The 16316-nt window shown below is 41.6% G+C and overlaps 2 protein-coding genes across 3 annotated transcripts in view; one reads left to right on the forward strand and one right to left on the reverse strand.

Moving 5' to 3' along the window:
• ext2 (exostosin glycosyltransferase 2) overlaps window positions 1-5878 on the forward strand; it is a 19125-nt gene extending 13247 nt beyond the window's left edge. For both annotated transcript variants that reach the window (XM_019272599.2, XM_010731147.3), the window contains exons 11-15: window positions 1880-2046; window positions 2628-2771; window positions 3149-3277; window positions 3952-4034; window positions 4786-5878. In XM_019272599.2, the coding sequence (XP_019128144.1) occupies window positions 1880-2046; window positions 2628-2771; window positions 3149-3277; window positions 3952-4034; window positions 4786-4924 (662 nt within the window). In that variant the 3' untranslated portion in view covers window positions 4925-5878. The remainder of the gene's footprint in view (window positions 1-1879; window positions 2047-2627; window positions 2772-3148; window positions 3278-3951; window positions 4035-4785) is intronic.
• Window positions 5436-16316, reverse strand: part of alx4a (ALX homeobox 4a) — a 22657-nt gene continuing 11776 nt past the window's right edge. The window contains exons 3-5 of the mRNA XM_010731135.3: window positions 15885-16204; window positions 11924-12052; window positions 5436-10954 (exon numbers count right to left, since the gene is read on the reverse strand). Coding sequence (XP_010729437.1) covers window positions 10634-10954; window positions 11924-12052; window positions 15885-16204 — 770 coding nt within the window. The 3' untranslated portion in view covers window positions 5436-10633. The remainder of the gene's footprint in view (window positions 10955-11923; window positions 12053-15884; window positions 16205-16316) is intronic.

Genomic DNA, 16316 nt, shown 5'->3' on the forward strand with positions numbered 1-16316 from the left:
CATGCTGTGCTGGTTACAACCCAAAGTGAATCCTCTGATGTGCAACAGATGAGTGATGATGGCAAATGCAGCCAAGTCTCATCTGTCAGCAGTTCGGTGACATGTTTCCCTAAAACAGAAAAGAGTGGTAGGTGGTAGCAAGCAGAGTCACACTTATAATGAATGTATTTGTATGACAACATCCAAAGAAGCTGTCAGTAGGTCTCTGTCCCGACTAACCAGCAGGATTCTGTTTAACTTTTTATTGTTAGCTGTCTCCCCCTCTTCTTCTGTCTTTCATTACAGCTCATCATCAGTTATAGTCCATCAGAGATGTGTCGTACGAAGCTCTTATTAGTTGTTATTTATTGCACCTTGCACTCTAATTATTTGCCTTTAATATGCCAATTAAGTACACAACAGTTAATTGTGCTTTACCCCACTGACGGTTTAACTCAGACAGAGACTGTTCTGGACCAGGATTTAAATCGGTCCTGCTGCTGTAAGAGTTAGCTAATGTAATGAAGTAATGAGAGGACTTTGAAGTGCTCCCGCGTTGCTGTGAGTTGCCTTTTCATTAGAGACATCAACGGCGCCTGGCTGGAGCTTTGTGACCCATTAGAATTAACAAGGGGCCATTGACGGGTCAGGCTCACAGGGCTCAGTCCAATATGAAGGCAGATTTTTTCCTCATTCACACCAAGCCTCGATCTGATGTGTTTACTGGCTCCTATTTTTGCTTCCTCCTGTGACGTTGTTGTAACATAGTGTGTGTTTTTTTTTTACTCTTACACGCTTTACTCTTTTTGGAGAGGATGTTTTGTAGCAGACAAATTGTCTTGACCTGTTTTTCAGTGTTTGTGCCTGTTCATAGAAATGATCCCCTATATCTATACAGCAGCTGTGATTAACTCACAGTCAGGCGTTAAAGTCATAGCTTATTCTTCAGAACCTTAAATTTATTTTTGTTGGTTATTGGAAACAGTTTTAGAAGTCACAGAAGAATTAACAGTAGCTGCATTTTGACCCATGCCAATGTAGAGATAGAGTTTTCGAATTTGGATAATAGCGTATAATTCACTCAGTCCTACTGTCTCTTTTCCAACCTTGGAAATAAAAGAAGGGATGACAGCAGCACAGGCAGAGTGAAAGAAGAAACTCTGGGCGTTTAACATAGCACTTTTCCTGACAATAGCTTTTGACAGGAGACCTCAGACGTGGTTAGGAGGACCTGGAGCTCTTCTTATAGCCTGCCAGGCCCCAGTTTTACCCCATTAATGAGGGGACACATTCTGTGTGATCTGTCTGTGCCATAGTCCGTGCCATGGACACTGCCCAAGATCTTTGAAATGCTCCCCTGGAAAGAAACACTTTGTTGATCTGCCTCATGAAGAATCGCCGCGTGGTTAGATTTGCACGTGCTTGGGGTTAGTGTAGCAATACGAGTCAGTGAGTGAAGTTGAACTCCCAGAGCGCTATTTTTTCCACTGCCAGGACAGACTTCAAATATCTGTCAGTGGTAAATTACATCATAATTCCTCAGCCATATTTAGACACTGATAGTGACCATTTTTATGATTCTGTTCAACCCTTAAAATCTATTTAAAAAGCATATTATTGTGTTACAAACTATATTTGTATTTCTATTTAGGGCTGGAATATAAATTGATATTTTCGATCAATTGATTGTTTGGTTAATTAAATAAAATTAAATGTGTGAGTTGATGTCTCCGAGATCCAAAGATAGTATAAAGACCAATAACATTATGGTACATTCTCATGCTTTCATGCTTGAAAAGTTTGGACCAGCAAATTATGGCCATTTTCATGATTATTAAAATGTTTCTATGTGTATAAAACTAGAAATGTGGTTGCTATTATGGCGTTGTTTGTTTGGCAGAGTCTCTTTGGCCAAAGATCGGCGTTCCTCTCAAAGTCGTGCGAACCAAAGAGAACAAGCTGAGTAACCGCTTCTTCCCCTATGACGAGATCGAGACGGAAGCCGTGCTAGCGATCGACGATGACATCATCATGCTGACATCTGATGAACTGCAGTTTGGCTACGAGGTAAGGGGGGAAAAAAAGACCCCCATTCAACAAAAAAAAAAAAACCTTGAAATACTTTCCCATCCTTCCTCTGCTGTATTGCAGGGCACCATTTCAAGTTGATCCCAGTGTTTAAAGTCATTCAGGGAGATTACAGTCTCATTCTTCACTAGTTGGGGATTTGACTGCCAGCTCAACGTGTTTGATGTGTGAAGAATGATGACAGGTCCAGAGCTGATGCTTTCCATGCCCACATACCTGCTCGGCACCACTTAGCCCGACACACTCACCTGAATCCATTTAGAAGCTATTTAATAAAATTGTGCTCAGTTTAAAGATAATTACACAGAATTGCAGGCAGGATAGAGGAGCTGTCTGTCCGACTAGGTGACGGTGCTTCTTGCTTGCAGCAGAAGGATCAGACTGGCTGCTGGTGTCAGATATGTAGCCATTCGTAAAGATAGTAAAAAATCTTGTAATTTTGACTCTGTGCTGTGATTTTTGGGGAGATGTTTTGAACCACGAGTACCATGAAAAACAAACAATCATTAGTTTAAGAAACCACCTGAAAATGTGACGATCTGTCTTCTCTCTCGATCAAGGTGTGGAGGGAGTTCCCAGACAGACTGGTGGGCTACCCTGGCCGGCTGCACCTCTGGGACCATGAAATGGGGAAGTGGAAGTATGAATCCGAGTGGACCAACGAGGTTTCCATGGTTCTAACCGGAGCTGCTTTCTACCACAAGGTGAGCAGGACTGAAATGAAGTTTCCCATAAAGCTGCTCACAGATGTTAGAACTTTAGCTTAGTAATTATGTACACAGTATCAATTCTGAAAGGAAAACTATCTATTATATCTGGACATCAATTTAAAAAAATGAACTTTGCCAAAAGGATTAGAGAATTTCCAGCAGGCCTCTGTTTTGGTAGGTGTAGGAAACACGATTAGAGTGATAGATGAGCAGAGTTCCATAGATAGAGCGAGGTTATCTCACTTCTAGTTAAAGCTCACGCACTCACTTCAGTTCAAAGCAAATTCTCGTGCAGTGGTTCCTCCCACATGCTCTTGGGTCAAACAGTGTCTGCATTATTGTACATATTGAATCATTTGTTTTCCTTCCAGTACTTCAACTATTTGTACACATACAAGATGCCAGGAGACATCAAGAACTGGGTGGACGCTCACATGAACTGTGAAGATATTGCCATGAACTTCCTGGTGGCTAACATCACAGGCAAAGCGCCCATAAAGGTACATTCATAGCTCTGTCTGACTTTGGGCGGACCAGCATCTCTGGGTTTGATCAGCTCTCACCCTTCAGCTCCACTGCCTCTCCCCCCTCCTCACCGCACTGACTGTGCCCAGGTGCAGGGGCCCGAGCTAAAGCCCGGCCTTAACCTCCCTTATCTGGGTGTCACTCAGTGGCACTCCCCCTCGGAGTATGTTTTTCTAAGCACACTGGGGCTCACGCACACCCTGCCATCAAATCACAACCTGCACACTTCCTTACGCCTGCATCCACGATCCCGCCTCCCACCACATCTCCAATAGGTTCCTTTAGAAAACACTCATTGTGTCCAATCATGCCCGTCTGTCTTCCTCTCTGTGTCTCAAACTTTCTTCTACACACACATACATTCACGGGTTCAGAGCGACGGGTGCAGGCATGGCATGTGTTGAGAGTGTAGTAGATGTGATGGAGGTTAGACAGATGAAAGCCATACGTCATCTCTCTCCAGCCCCACTGATGAGAGTTCAGACATTTTTCACCACATTGTTCATGACAAAAATTCTTGTAGGATGTCACAAACTTATTTCATCAGACTGGAACTGGTCTATTAGCTTCTGTCTGAGCTGCTGAGGTTTAACAAAACCGTTCAAGTGAGCCGACGTTACTGGTGTGACTTTGTTCTGCTTCTATTTAGGTGACCCCCAGGAAAAAGTTCAAGTGCCCTGAGTGTACTGCCATTGATGGACTGTCTCTGGATCAGACGCACATGGTGGAGAGGTATGGCACTTTGTTTTGGAAATCTTCAGTGAAATAAGCACAGAAGAATCTTGTTTGAATTTTTCTGCGTGAACGAACTCTAACTCACTTCCTACGTTACTTTGACTTGGGATATTGTGCAGAATTTCAGCAGTAGAATATTTTTTTTATACCTAGTTATTTTTGTTTTTGAAAACAGTTGAACAGTTGAGTTGATTGTAAAAATACCATGGCGCACATGTACTGTAATTTAAAGATCGTTTCTTTGACTTAATCCAACAGACTCCCAACACTGCGTTTGCATTTTTTCTCTGTTCACTTTTGATTACCAGCAGCATTTTCTGTTCATTACAAAAGAACCTTGCGTGCAGTAAATTGTAGTCAACAGTGTTGTATTGCAGGCGGAAACGCTGCAACCTTTAAACAAACTGCTCCCCAAACTGCTCCCTTTAAAAAAAAAAAAAAAAAAACTCCACCTTAATTATTTCCAGTCTTTCTAGTTACGCCTTTAAAGTTAGACGCAATCATTTATTTCAAGTCCTATATATTTTATACACAGGCAAAAAAAAAAGGTCAATCAATAACTAGATGTGGTCTCTACATGCCAGTAAACAGCGATATAAACAAACATGATGAAGATGGGCTGAAAAATAAAAAAGTAAAGATCTCATCCGCTTACATATATGTCATACAGCATCACTAATCACAGCCTGCTAGATAAACACATGTTCTTAGCCTTAAAGTAAATAAATTGTGTTTTCTTTCCCCCTAGGTCTGAGTGCATCAACAAGTTTGCATCAGTTTTTGGTACAATGCCTCTGAAGGTGGTGGAACACCGTGCAGACCCGGTACTCTATAAAGACGACTTCCCAGAGAAGCTCAAGAGCTTCCCCAACATCGGCAGCCTCTGACCAGCACGTAACAGATGTTTGGACCTCGTCACGGCCTCAACAACTCAACATTTGTCACCGTTATCATCTTTTATATCGGAACGTCAACATTCAGACTAAAGTGGTACATGCTCCTCCTCACTCCAAGTGACTTTTAGTTTTTTTGTAAATTTAATTTAAATTGTACAGGACATTAAATTAGTGCTCTGAAAGACAGAGGACTAGTGCTGAGTGTGATTAGACTGATTTGTTTATTGGACTTAATGTAAAAGATTAGAGTATTACCAATACTTACCAAGACGAATGTTACATGAATTCTATTGGACGGTCACCCAGAGTCTGAAGTTTGGTTGACAGGATGACTCATTGGAGGCTTGTGGTTCCGCACTGTTACAGTTTAAGAGCTGGAAAAAGCTGGAATCAGCATATACAGCGTATATATATATATATTTGTATGTTGCAGCAGTGCTGTGTGATAGTCATAATTTATGATGCTCCGGCTTCAACTTTCTTTTTCTTTTTTCAAAATCTGACATGGACCTGATTCTTTTAGCCGTGCTGTGTGAAAAGGAACAGTGATCAAAGTTTAATTTACATGATATATAGGAAATAATTCAGAGAAATATCTATGTAGCTTTATCTAATGGCTAATTGAATGTGATGAGCACACAGCATGGTGGCTAACAGATGATGTACAGAAAGCGTACGGCCACATACGGTCTGTTTTACGCAATCAAGATTGGACCAAGCTGGTACCATAAATCTTTTATGTAAAGTGAGTAACTGCTGATTTTAAAATATCGATGCTGAGCTACTGGAACATCTTGACTTGTGAATTTTTAGACTTTCTGGTTATACTGGGTTTTTTTGTTCATTCATAAAGAAAGCAGTGATGCTCATTGAAGCATCCACTAAGTCATTTCATGCGTTTATGTGTTTGAACACTACATGAGAGTATGCCTGGGGCTTGACAAACATACTGTATAGTATAGAGACAACTTCCAAACCACACTTTTTAAAACAGATGTGTACAAACTGTTGATGCAATCCTTTTTTTATTCTTTTATTATACATGGTGTGTGTGTGTTTGTGTGTGTGTGTGTGTGTGTGTGTGTTATATTTTTTTGTCCTTTCATCACTACTTGTCCCAGCTTCAGTATTTAGACCAACACAGAGCAGTGCAGTCTTTAAGATGTTAACACTTCCTTTTCATGTTTTTATTTGCCTTTTTTATTTTTTTTATTTCAGAAGGTCAGTGAAATTGTTTTAAATTTTTGACTGAGTTTATGTATCTAAGTGTACATATATGACTTTGTAATACATAACTAAAGACACCCCGTCTCACAGTTTTAATGTCCCTTTTTTTTTTGCAATCTATGTATGAGTTAGTTGGGAAGAAGATGAAGTAATACTTTTTCATATCTGTCTTTACTCCAGTCTTGAACCTCAGAGCGTCCGGAGCAGACCCTCCATGACACAGACAATCCACTGCTCCCTCCAGCCTGTCACCTGTTGTTAATATACGCTGCCTAATCCACCCTGTTCAATGTCAGCAGTTCAAAAGGGCGCAGTTCGTATTTTTGTCAACTTCAATTAGTGTGACACTCTTGCGGGTTGTGCGATCTCATTTCAGCACTTTAGTCCCTTCAAAGGGACTGAAATGTGTGGGGATTTGAGAATGTAACTACAGGGATGACACAATATTTTGGCAGGGTGGTGCAATGCAGTAAGACCCTGCAAATTCAGACAACTTACTCGCAAGTTGTGGCCAACCAGTATGTTTAGTTGATCACTTGAAAGTCCTTTCTTGAAACTGGGAGCGACTTGAGTGACCTCTAAATACTAATAGGAGAATAGCTGTCTTGATTTTTCTCTGCACTGTGTGGTAACGGTGGTTTCAGAACTCACCAACATTACCTTGCAAGAAATTCGAACCTTTATATACTGTGGCTTTTTCTGTGTAAACCTTGTCGGGCATGTACGGCATTTCCTAACAAACTGAAAGACAAATACTGAATCTGAATAGAAGTGCAATAACTTATTGTACTTTAATCACACACAAAATGTAACACAAGCATTTAAAAAAAAACAGCTTAAAGCCACAAAAACTTGAGAAAAAAAAAAACTTTTGAAACTCGTAAGAATTACGTATCGAGAGAAAAACAATGTCAAAACAACTCTGAAAATACAATTTTTACCATGTACCACCAAATGATAAAAAGTCATACACTCGATAAATTGTCTCACAAAATAAAACATAACATCTAATTAGTAACTTTTCCAAAAGTCTGATAACACTTCAATCCATTTTGCATGCACAAAAATGTACATGCACACAACAGCACACACATATTTATCATATATTTACTCCTATACTGATTGCCTGACTTCAGTAGTATTAGAAAATGAGAAAAGTTTTTCAGCATACAGGAGGAAGATCTCGCATTAACAATGCTTCTGTGGAGATGTTTAAGAGAATAAAATACACAGAAAAGAGTGAAAACTGTGAGCATGTATTGTGTAAACCTGAGCTACTGAAGGCCAGTATGTCAGTGCGCACTGAGCAGAGGAACAGTCTACAATAAACCAACTAGAAGACAGACGGCCCTGTCTGTCCTGACACACTATACTGCCGTCCACAGCCTCCACATGGCTCAGCGTTAGTTAATTAAAAAGCCTTCCTGGGTTGGCCGTGCGGCTGTCTCTCAGACCCTGCGATGGGGGGCTGCAGCTTAGAGCCAGTGGACATCGTGGAAGTGAGCAAAGGGAGAGGCGCAGTGCAATGTGTGTGTGTGTGTGTCTAGAGGTGGGTCATGAGGAGGGGAGGTGGGGGGGTGAATCTTTGAAAGCAGAGCCATGACAGCTGAGGGGGAAGCATGTGTGAGGCATGTTTGTTTTGCATTTACCCCCTGAGCGCAGCTGTGTGCACTGTCCTTTTCCCAGAACACCGGAACACAGCAGACGCCCTCACGGCTCGCCCTCCGTCCAACCCCTCAGCTAGAGCGCAGGGGGCCCCCAATGTCCACATTTGCAAGGAGACCCTCATAATTTTGAGATATGCGCTCTGTAGTCAGGATTATGCATATGCCTTGGATTTGTGCTGAAGAGTAAAACCGGATGTAATTTTGCAAGACTCCAGGGTGATCTGCTCTGCTGACAGGTTATAGCTTACACCCTGATTCTCTTACCTGCCCAGAAGGACGGTGAATGTGGTTCAGCTTAGAGAATTAGCAATGGTTACTCTGCCTGAAGGTGTACTACAAGGTATCGGGTTTGTTTTTCAAACCACGAAAGCTTTTGTTATGCTTCAAGCCTAAATCAAGGCATTGGAAACAAAGGAAGAGCATGCATAACCTCATTGGTAAACCCTCATCTACTATTTCTGTCACTGGTGGAGGCAGTCACCAGGGGAAAACGAGTTTTACAATGCGAAGATTTGAATGATACGAGGACATGAATGTTGGTTTTGAATGAAGGTTATGATCTGGACACAGAGCGTGGGGCTTATTTCTGGCTGGTTCTCCTTCTCTTCTTTTTCCACAGAGAGAGACACAAACATATTGTTCCAAGCCTAGATAGATGCAAACAGGGAGTGGAAACAAGGAACAAGATTACTGACGGTGCTTTAACCGGACAGGTCCTGCTCAGATATCATGCCAAAAAAACTAGTGGGGCTGCAAAACAAAAACTTGACCCACAACTCCATCCTGTAACTTGGGACACTATCTGCGTTGTCATTGTGCCTTCTGCTACACAATACACAACGCAACTATTTTTATGTGTTGACATGACAGGATTAACCTGTTTGTGGTTAACATTTGCTGTTGAGCCCATGTCCTCTCAAAGTTCCCATCACGGACAGTGATGCACACTAACTATAGAGTGAACATCCCAGGTTTTCGGAGTCAGTTGTTGTACAGTCATTTCATTAAACACCACTTGTAGAATTAAACACCATGCGTTATAAATTATAATAATCAAGGTTTTAGATTTTGATCACAAGATCACATGAAAATGCAGGACACAGTTGATATTGCACTTTAACGGTGCAAATTCACAAATTTTTAACTAATCAAATTACCAAAAACAACTGAATCTGGGAGTCTGTGTCTCTGAATAAAGCTTTGCTAGTACATCATCTGTAACATCATTCCCAAAGAAGACTCTTCCTGTTGCCTCACTGACTAAAAACACAGTTATCCAAAATAATTAAGATATGTTAGATGTGTAAAAACAGGACTTCGCTGTCTAGATGGAGGACGAGTTGTCCAAGATGCCACATCCAGCTCGAGATGCGAGAATCTGTGTAATTCTGTGTAACAAACCATCTGAGTCTCGTTTTCATTCAGCTGAGATGTATATAGCCAAAAGGCAATGCAGTTTAATCTGCATTGATGTGATGGATGGTTTCCTTGGTTTGGTTTTGACAGAAATAATGAGAACAAGAGAATGAAATACAAAAACACTTATGCTGCCTCATGACCATTTACTGGTCGGCTATGTCAGCCAAACATAGCCATGTTAAAATCCGGAAAAAAAAGCTGTTGAACACTGACATCCTTTCAGTGTTTAAGAGTGTCAACACACTGTGAAATCTCCACCAGCCTCCTCTGTTTCAAAGGTCCCTGCTGCTGGTTTTGCTGTTATTTCTGGCCAAATGACTGACTAGTAGGCACTTCTCTCTCTAGAACTCCTGAGACTGGAAATGCAAGGGGGCACAGTCATGTCCACTCAGAGTCTGTCCTCCTTGAAAACAGAGCTGGCTCTGTTTGGAGGCTGGCGCTCCCAGGCTCTTCAGCCCTGAGAGCAGCAGGCCTGCTGTGCCCCTCTCATACTCCCACACACCACTTCCTCCTCCATCCCTTCCTCCCTCTGACCATCAGCAGGCTCGGAGTCAGTGTGGCAGGTGGATCTCTCACCCTGACCGCACTAAAGCAAACCACATTTCGTCTGTTTGACTTGTAAATGCTAGAGCCACTTCAAACTTCTTTTTTTTTTTTTTTTAGCAACTGAAATGTTTGTGTTGAATCTGAGAAGCTTCATAATGCATCAGATATGCTGGATATAAACAGTTTTCTGTAGCATAGGCGCAGTGCGATCGAACACACTTCTGGGTGTGCTAAGGCTGATAATGATTACCTTATAAAAATATGTACATGACATATAACAACTAAACTTGAATTTCAGGTTTTTTTAAGGATGCTTGCATGACTGGAGAGAAAAAAAAACCAATAACACTCAAAATTTAAATAATAAGGTAGGAGTAAAACAGCACCTGAACAGAGAACTACAATGACGCTAAAAGCACTGTACAAACAGAATTTCCTGTATTTTTAGCAAATAAGTGCATGGATTTGTCTGAAATTATTAAACATTTTCCTTCGCCTAGCATCACCACTACACTGCAACTCATCTTATACAGTACAGCATCACCTCCCACTAAGCTTTCCACAAAGCTCACTCTCTCTCACTGTGGTTGCTTTCTCCCACCAGAGGCGCTGAGAAACATGGCAGTGCCACGCCACTTATCTCGCCAAATCTCTTGTTGTTTTCTCTTTGAGTAATCTTCACCCATCCGTGTATTTGCATATTTAATTTATTGCAACATTTATGAAGGTAGTCACTGTTGCCTTAAGAGTTTTTAATCATAGTGCCCCCTCACTCCATTCTGGGTTTCTGTAGACATTTCAGGGGGTCAACAAAGTCCCCCATCCAGCAGGTATCAACACATCATGTGGCCCATGATATGGCTGCACTGTGCTCTTTGGCCTTCATGCGCAAAGCGGCAATACTGGAGGACTTGCGGTCAGGGTCCATGTTGAGATCGTACGTGTTGATGCCTGTGGGCATGCCAGGAGATCCTCCAAACAGGCTGCCCATGTGAGGCTGTCCCATGTGACCTCCGGGGCTCGGCACGCCCAGAAAATCAGACATCCCACTGGCAGAGTGGGGATGAGGTGTCATACAGGGAGTGACAGTGTCGCAGGGCACAACGCAGCCCGGCACGGGAGATGCTGCACTGCTGCCACCGATCCAAGAAGGGTTCTGAATCTGAAATATTGACGGGAAATCAACATTGTTAAAGAGAGGCTGCACTGTGGCATTAACACCACTGGCTTCTTTTACGAGCTCATTTATTGTACCGTGCATCCTGACAGAAATGAACAAACACAAACACTGAACTTAACTACAATGTGTGTATACACTAGATAACTATTCCTACTTTAGATTGATTTCTTGCCTCTCAGGCATCTCTTTCCCTTTGCTTGCAGTACACAAGGCTTGAATCTTGGCTTAGAAAGGCAATCCATGCGAGTAGCCCAAACATTTACTTGTTTTGTTATTGTCATAGTTACATTTTTGTTGTATGGTAATGCTGTTATGAGTGGAAACTGTTTTGAACTTTCCATACTGGTGCATTAAAAAAAATACTGCTGAAAAAATCACAATCAGTTGTCTGAAAATCCAAAACACAATAAGAAAACATGCGAAATGTTAAGAAATATCTAAACTAATAATAGTTATTCGGTTTCTTGCTGAGCTGAAATGACAGTTGCTAGGCAACTACTTAAGACTCCAAGAAATCGTTGTGCCCAAACGATAAAAAAATAGTTCCAGTACGTAACTTTAGAAAAAAACATAAATTGAGTCATAATTTACATAATAAACATAAACTGTTTAACTGTTTGTGCTAAGCTAAGCTAATTGTCTTTAGGATGTAACATGTAACAATCGTCTGACCTAACTCTCTGCAAAGAAGTGATTTCCCAATATGTCAAACTCTTCCTTTAAGGATCATGCACATTGGCTGACACATAACTTTCTTTGGCAAAGGAAAATGGAGACTATTGTTGTGATAAACCTATCTGCAAGTGAATGAAACCTGGAAGGAATCAAAGTCAAAATAAAACAATTGACCTTGTCTCAAGAAATCATTTTTTGGGTTTGTTTTGAGAAAAAAATGTGCGAGTTAATGGATTTAATGGAAGTCAAATCCGTATTGAAGTACTTGTTCTGTACCTGTGCGTAGTTCTCAGGACGTGTGAGAAGAGGCAACTCGTAAGCTGTTGAGAAATGTGTCCGGACCTGCTGCATTTGACCAAAACGTTCCCTTTTCCTCCATTTTGCTCTTCGGTTCTGGAACCACACCTGCAGAGAGAAAATGTCTGAACATTATAAAACTGGCAGGATTGTTTTGTCTCAGAGAACAAGGGATCTTTACTTTCATCTAACCAAAGTAGTCTAGTCCTGGTCTTGGGTCAATGGAAGGTTTGAAAATTCAAAAAAACAGGGAAAATGGAGTGCAGTGAACTTGTACACCTAAACCCATTAACAGGAAGTTCCCCCAAATCTGAAGGAAATACTTTTAGGTAGATAGAAATCTAAGTTTCCCTTTAAAATGATCCCATGTAGTACTGCCAGAAGACTGAAAGGCTAGAAATAGGAAGAAAAAAAAATCTGCAGCACATCAGAAACGCACTCTTCTTTCCTTACAGTGCTCACGTACAAACACAATTCAGAGGAATACAGATGCAAGTGTGTGTAGGATGAGCTAAACATACTGGAAACTGTCAAGAAAAAGAGGATCTGGAAAATGGCCTTTGTAAACAGTGTGCTGCAACCTTCACTTCACTTAGGTCCTCCTAACAAAATGTAAACACATCTCACCCCCCTCACCTTTGCTTATTTGTTGTCTGGATTTTTTCTCATGACTAATGTTTTCTGTAATCATCTCTGACATCTAAATCTGACACAGTTGTTTATTGAACACGTTATTGTGTTTGAATTACCATCAGAGTGTGTGAAAGCAATCTAAATACATTTGTCTTTGATGGGCTTTAGACCTGTCACGCAAAATCAAAACTCAATGTCAGAATTTAATGCTTTGTTATACAACTATCTGATTGTTACTTGCTGACCCGACTGATTATCGCACAAATTTTGCAACAAATACTTTTTTTTTTCTCTGTTATGATCTCTCCTATTTCATGTATCTGCTCTTTGCTCAGACGCATCGCCACAAATCTAAGGAGGCAATATGGGAAATTGAAAAGTGAGGTGGGATTATAACTTGGGTTTGTTTGCATTTTCCTTTTTAATTTCCTGAAGCCTGAAGCTCCTGGCTTTGAGATGCTTTCTCCTTCTAAGTTAAAGAAGCACACGCCAGAGGATGTAATCCTTCTTTCCTTGATGTTTTCATACATCTTCCTCTGCACTGTCTCACTCAGGATCACCACTGTGTTTCTCTAAAAGAAGTGTTGCTTTATGATTATTGTACATTAGGATAGTTATAAGGTATTTCAGCTTCCCAATATACAGTGTCACCGGCAGCTCTCATCTGCTCTCTGTCCATTCTGCGCCGAGTCTGTTGGCTATTATACAGGGAGAACATATTTTTATGTTGCACACACTGCGTCGTGACAGTAATTGGTAAAGACCATGACAGCTTAAGTAGCTGGTGGACTTTCAATGAGGCTTTATTTATGTTACAGCCCCAGAGAGAAAGAGCAGAGAAATGCCAAACTGGCCCCAGCAGGAGAGCTGTACAGGGCTGAAAACACTTTGAAGTGAGAGACCGGCTCAGAGGATTGATAACCCGCCTCTGCTGTCACTCATGTCAGCTTCCATACCAAAGTGAAAAGAAATCCAAGGCTGAGCCTGGATTCAGTTTTCCAACACCCCCATAGCACTAATAATATCGTGGAAACACCTCTGACCAGTGTTGCTCTTTATCAAATGTAAGTTTGTTCTATTTTCCTCAAAATCTTCCATCACATAATGTCTGATTTCCCGTCTGAGGTAGAGGTAAGTGGAGTGATAGAAAAAGATGTGTACGCTGCAACTTAATGTTAGTACACAAAGGTTTGTGACCTCAATATCAACAGCTCAAATATGTATGCATTTTATCCCAATTCTGTATGAATGCAGTTATATATTCACCCATCAATCTGACGAGGGCTGAAGCTTTTTTTTTTCATTACTGTTTAACCTGATGATTTGTTTTCTCATCACTGTAAAATTGATGATTATGAAAACAGCAGCTGATTTTTTACTCTGTTTGTTGACTGATAATAACAATCGACTAATATAATCCCTAAATCTGACTTTGAGAGCCTGACTTAGAATATCCATATACTAAAGATCATTTTCTATCATGATTCCTCACCCTTCTTGGTTAAATGTATTCCTTAACTGACATAAAACATTAGCATCCCTCCATGTCGGACTGACCCTGTGTTTGTATTCACCATCGTCTCCTTCCTAATTGGTCAAATCAAGTTTTCCTGTTTGGATTGATAAACTCATACAGACACCTGTGTTTGCCTGGTGAACTCAAACAGAACGGCAAATCTGAGAAATGTGATGTTGTTGAAACCCCGACCCTTGATCCCTGACCTTCCCATGTATCTGTAATGCGTATGACTCGGATCTGAACTGACTTTCTCCCTTTGAAAGACTGAGACTGAGAAAGCAAACAACTCCAGACCCCGACGTTTTTTTAACTGAGACTGGCTTTTTTTTTTTTTTGTATGAGAACCATCAGACAATGAGGTGTAATATCACCCTCCTCAGAAACACATTCTTTGGCATTTCTTTTTTTAGTTTTTTTAGTACAAGAGTTTTTCTTTCTTTATTTTTTTTCACTCCAGACGTGGAATTCATGAGCTGCGAGTCTTTTTCGCGTGTGAATGACCTGAATAGAGTGCAGAGCCCTGTTCTCTGACAGACTAGGCATCTCGTGGCTTTTATCTTTTTAACTTGAGTGTTTAAGAGGGCCGCTGGGAGAGCCGAGGGCTGTAAAGCTGCACCCATCTGAGGAAGCCAGGTCTGTGATAGTATGAGCTGCAGAGCAGAGCAGAGCAGCAAACCCTCGGATTCTCGGGGGTTGAGTTATAACCCTGTGGCTGCACAGACTTCCTGTGTTTCACTGCAAAGCCTTTTTGGTCACCGTTCCAGCTCGTCATGTAAAAGATTTGGTTTGAATCGAGCTCTTATCTTATCCCCTGAACGGCACCGGAACACAACAAAAGTGAAACCAGAATATTGTGTCTTTCCATTTGTTTTATGTTGTCATATGTCTCAAACATTTAGATATGACTCAAAATCTCAGTCGCTAACTTGCTCTAAACTCATGGGAAGAGTTTCACACCTACCCTGGACACCACAGCGGGGACACATTCTTGTCTAAACAGGATGTTAATGAAAGAAAAACACAGAAAATCCAGGGGCTTTGGTAGACCATGGTGCACTCGCACACACACACACACACAGGCATGCACATACACCAGACATATGTACAGAAATGGTGGAGGTCTCTTTCACCAATGTTGGCATGCATTACAGCAGTCATGACCGCAGTGTATGTAAATTACACCAGAAGGTCACCAGAAGGGTTTCAGTCCCCGTCAGAGCTGTACGCCTCAGGCTCGACTCATTACAGCAGAACTGAACTCACAAATTCAGAAAACCCAGAACACTGCAGGTACAAAGAGAACCAAGATGATCGCATCGACACACAGCGGAGTCAAACAAGCCTCCTCATATGTTGATGAAAGTCTGCTCTACTAAAACTGCACATATGAGGCCCAGGCAGCTCAAACCTCATCCCCATGGGCCCCCTGGCCTCTGTTAGCTCCCATTCCCCCACTCTCTCCCCTCAACTCCCACATTACCAGATAAATCTCTCATGTTGTTCTGTGAGTGACGTTATCTGTGCAGAGCTGCAGATGTTGAAGGATCCATGAGGTTGTGTTGTTTAAACATAGAAAAAGAGCTCTTTTTTTTTCACAGGACAGGCATGTTGTTGCATGACGTTGTTGGGGAAAAATAGAAGAAACATGAACTTCTTAAATGAACCTCAGTCTGTTATTATAAATCTCATGTGTTTGTTGGTTTGTGTTTCCAACTATCAGCGGTTGTTTGTTTTCGTGCCTGTCTAGTTGCATATGAGCTTCCAATCAAGTTGAGTCTCCTGCATTACCTGCACACGGGCTTCAGTCAGGTCAGTCCGCAGTGCCAGCTGCTCTCGGGCGTAAACGTCAGGATAGTGCGTCTTCTGGAAAACCTTCTCCAGCTCTTCTAGCTGGTAGCTTGTAAAGGTCGTGCGGTTGCGTCTCTTCTTGCCCTTGTTGCTTTCGCCGCCATCACCTTTGTCCAGAGGGCTTGACAAATCTGTGCCTGGTGGCCTATCAGAGGCCGCCTTCACGCCCTGATCCTTCACAGACAGGTAACTGGTGTCCATTCCAGGTGGGTCCGAGTCCGGGGCCAAGTCAGAGTCTGTCAGACCTGAGCTGTCTTTACCTAAAAAACAGGAAGGACATGAGCACTGTTAAAAAAATCATTGTGCATGTGTTACCTTCTAACTGAAGAAGTATGACGTGATGTCAGGCAAAAAATAAAAGTGCTATAACTC

Source organism: Larimichthys crocea, chromosome VIII (genome assembly GCF_000972845.2).
Source record: "Larimichthys crocea isolate SSNF chromosome VIII, L_crocea_2.0, whole genome shotgun sequence".
Classification (NCBI taxonomy): domain Eukaryota; kingdom Metazoa; phylum Chordata; class Actinopteri; family Sciaenidae; genus Larimichthys; species Larimichthys crocea.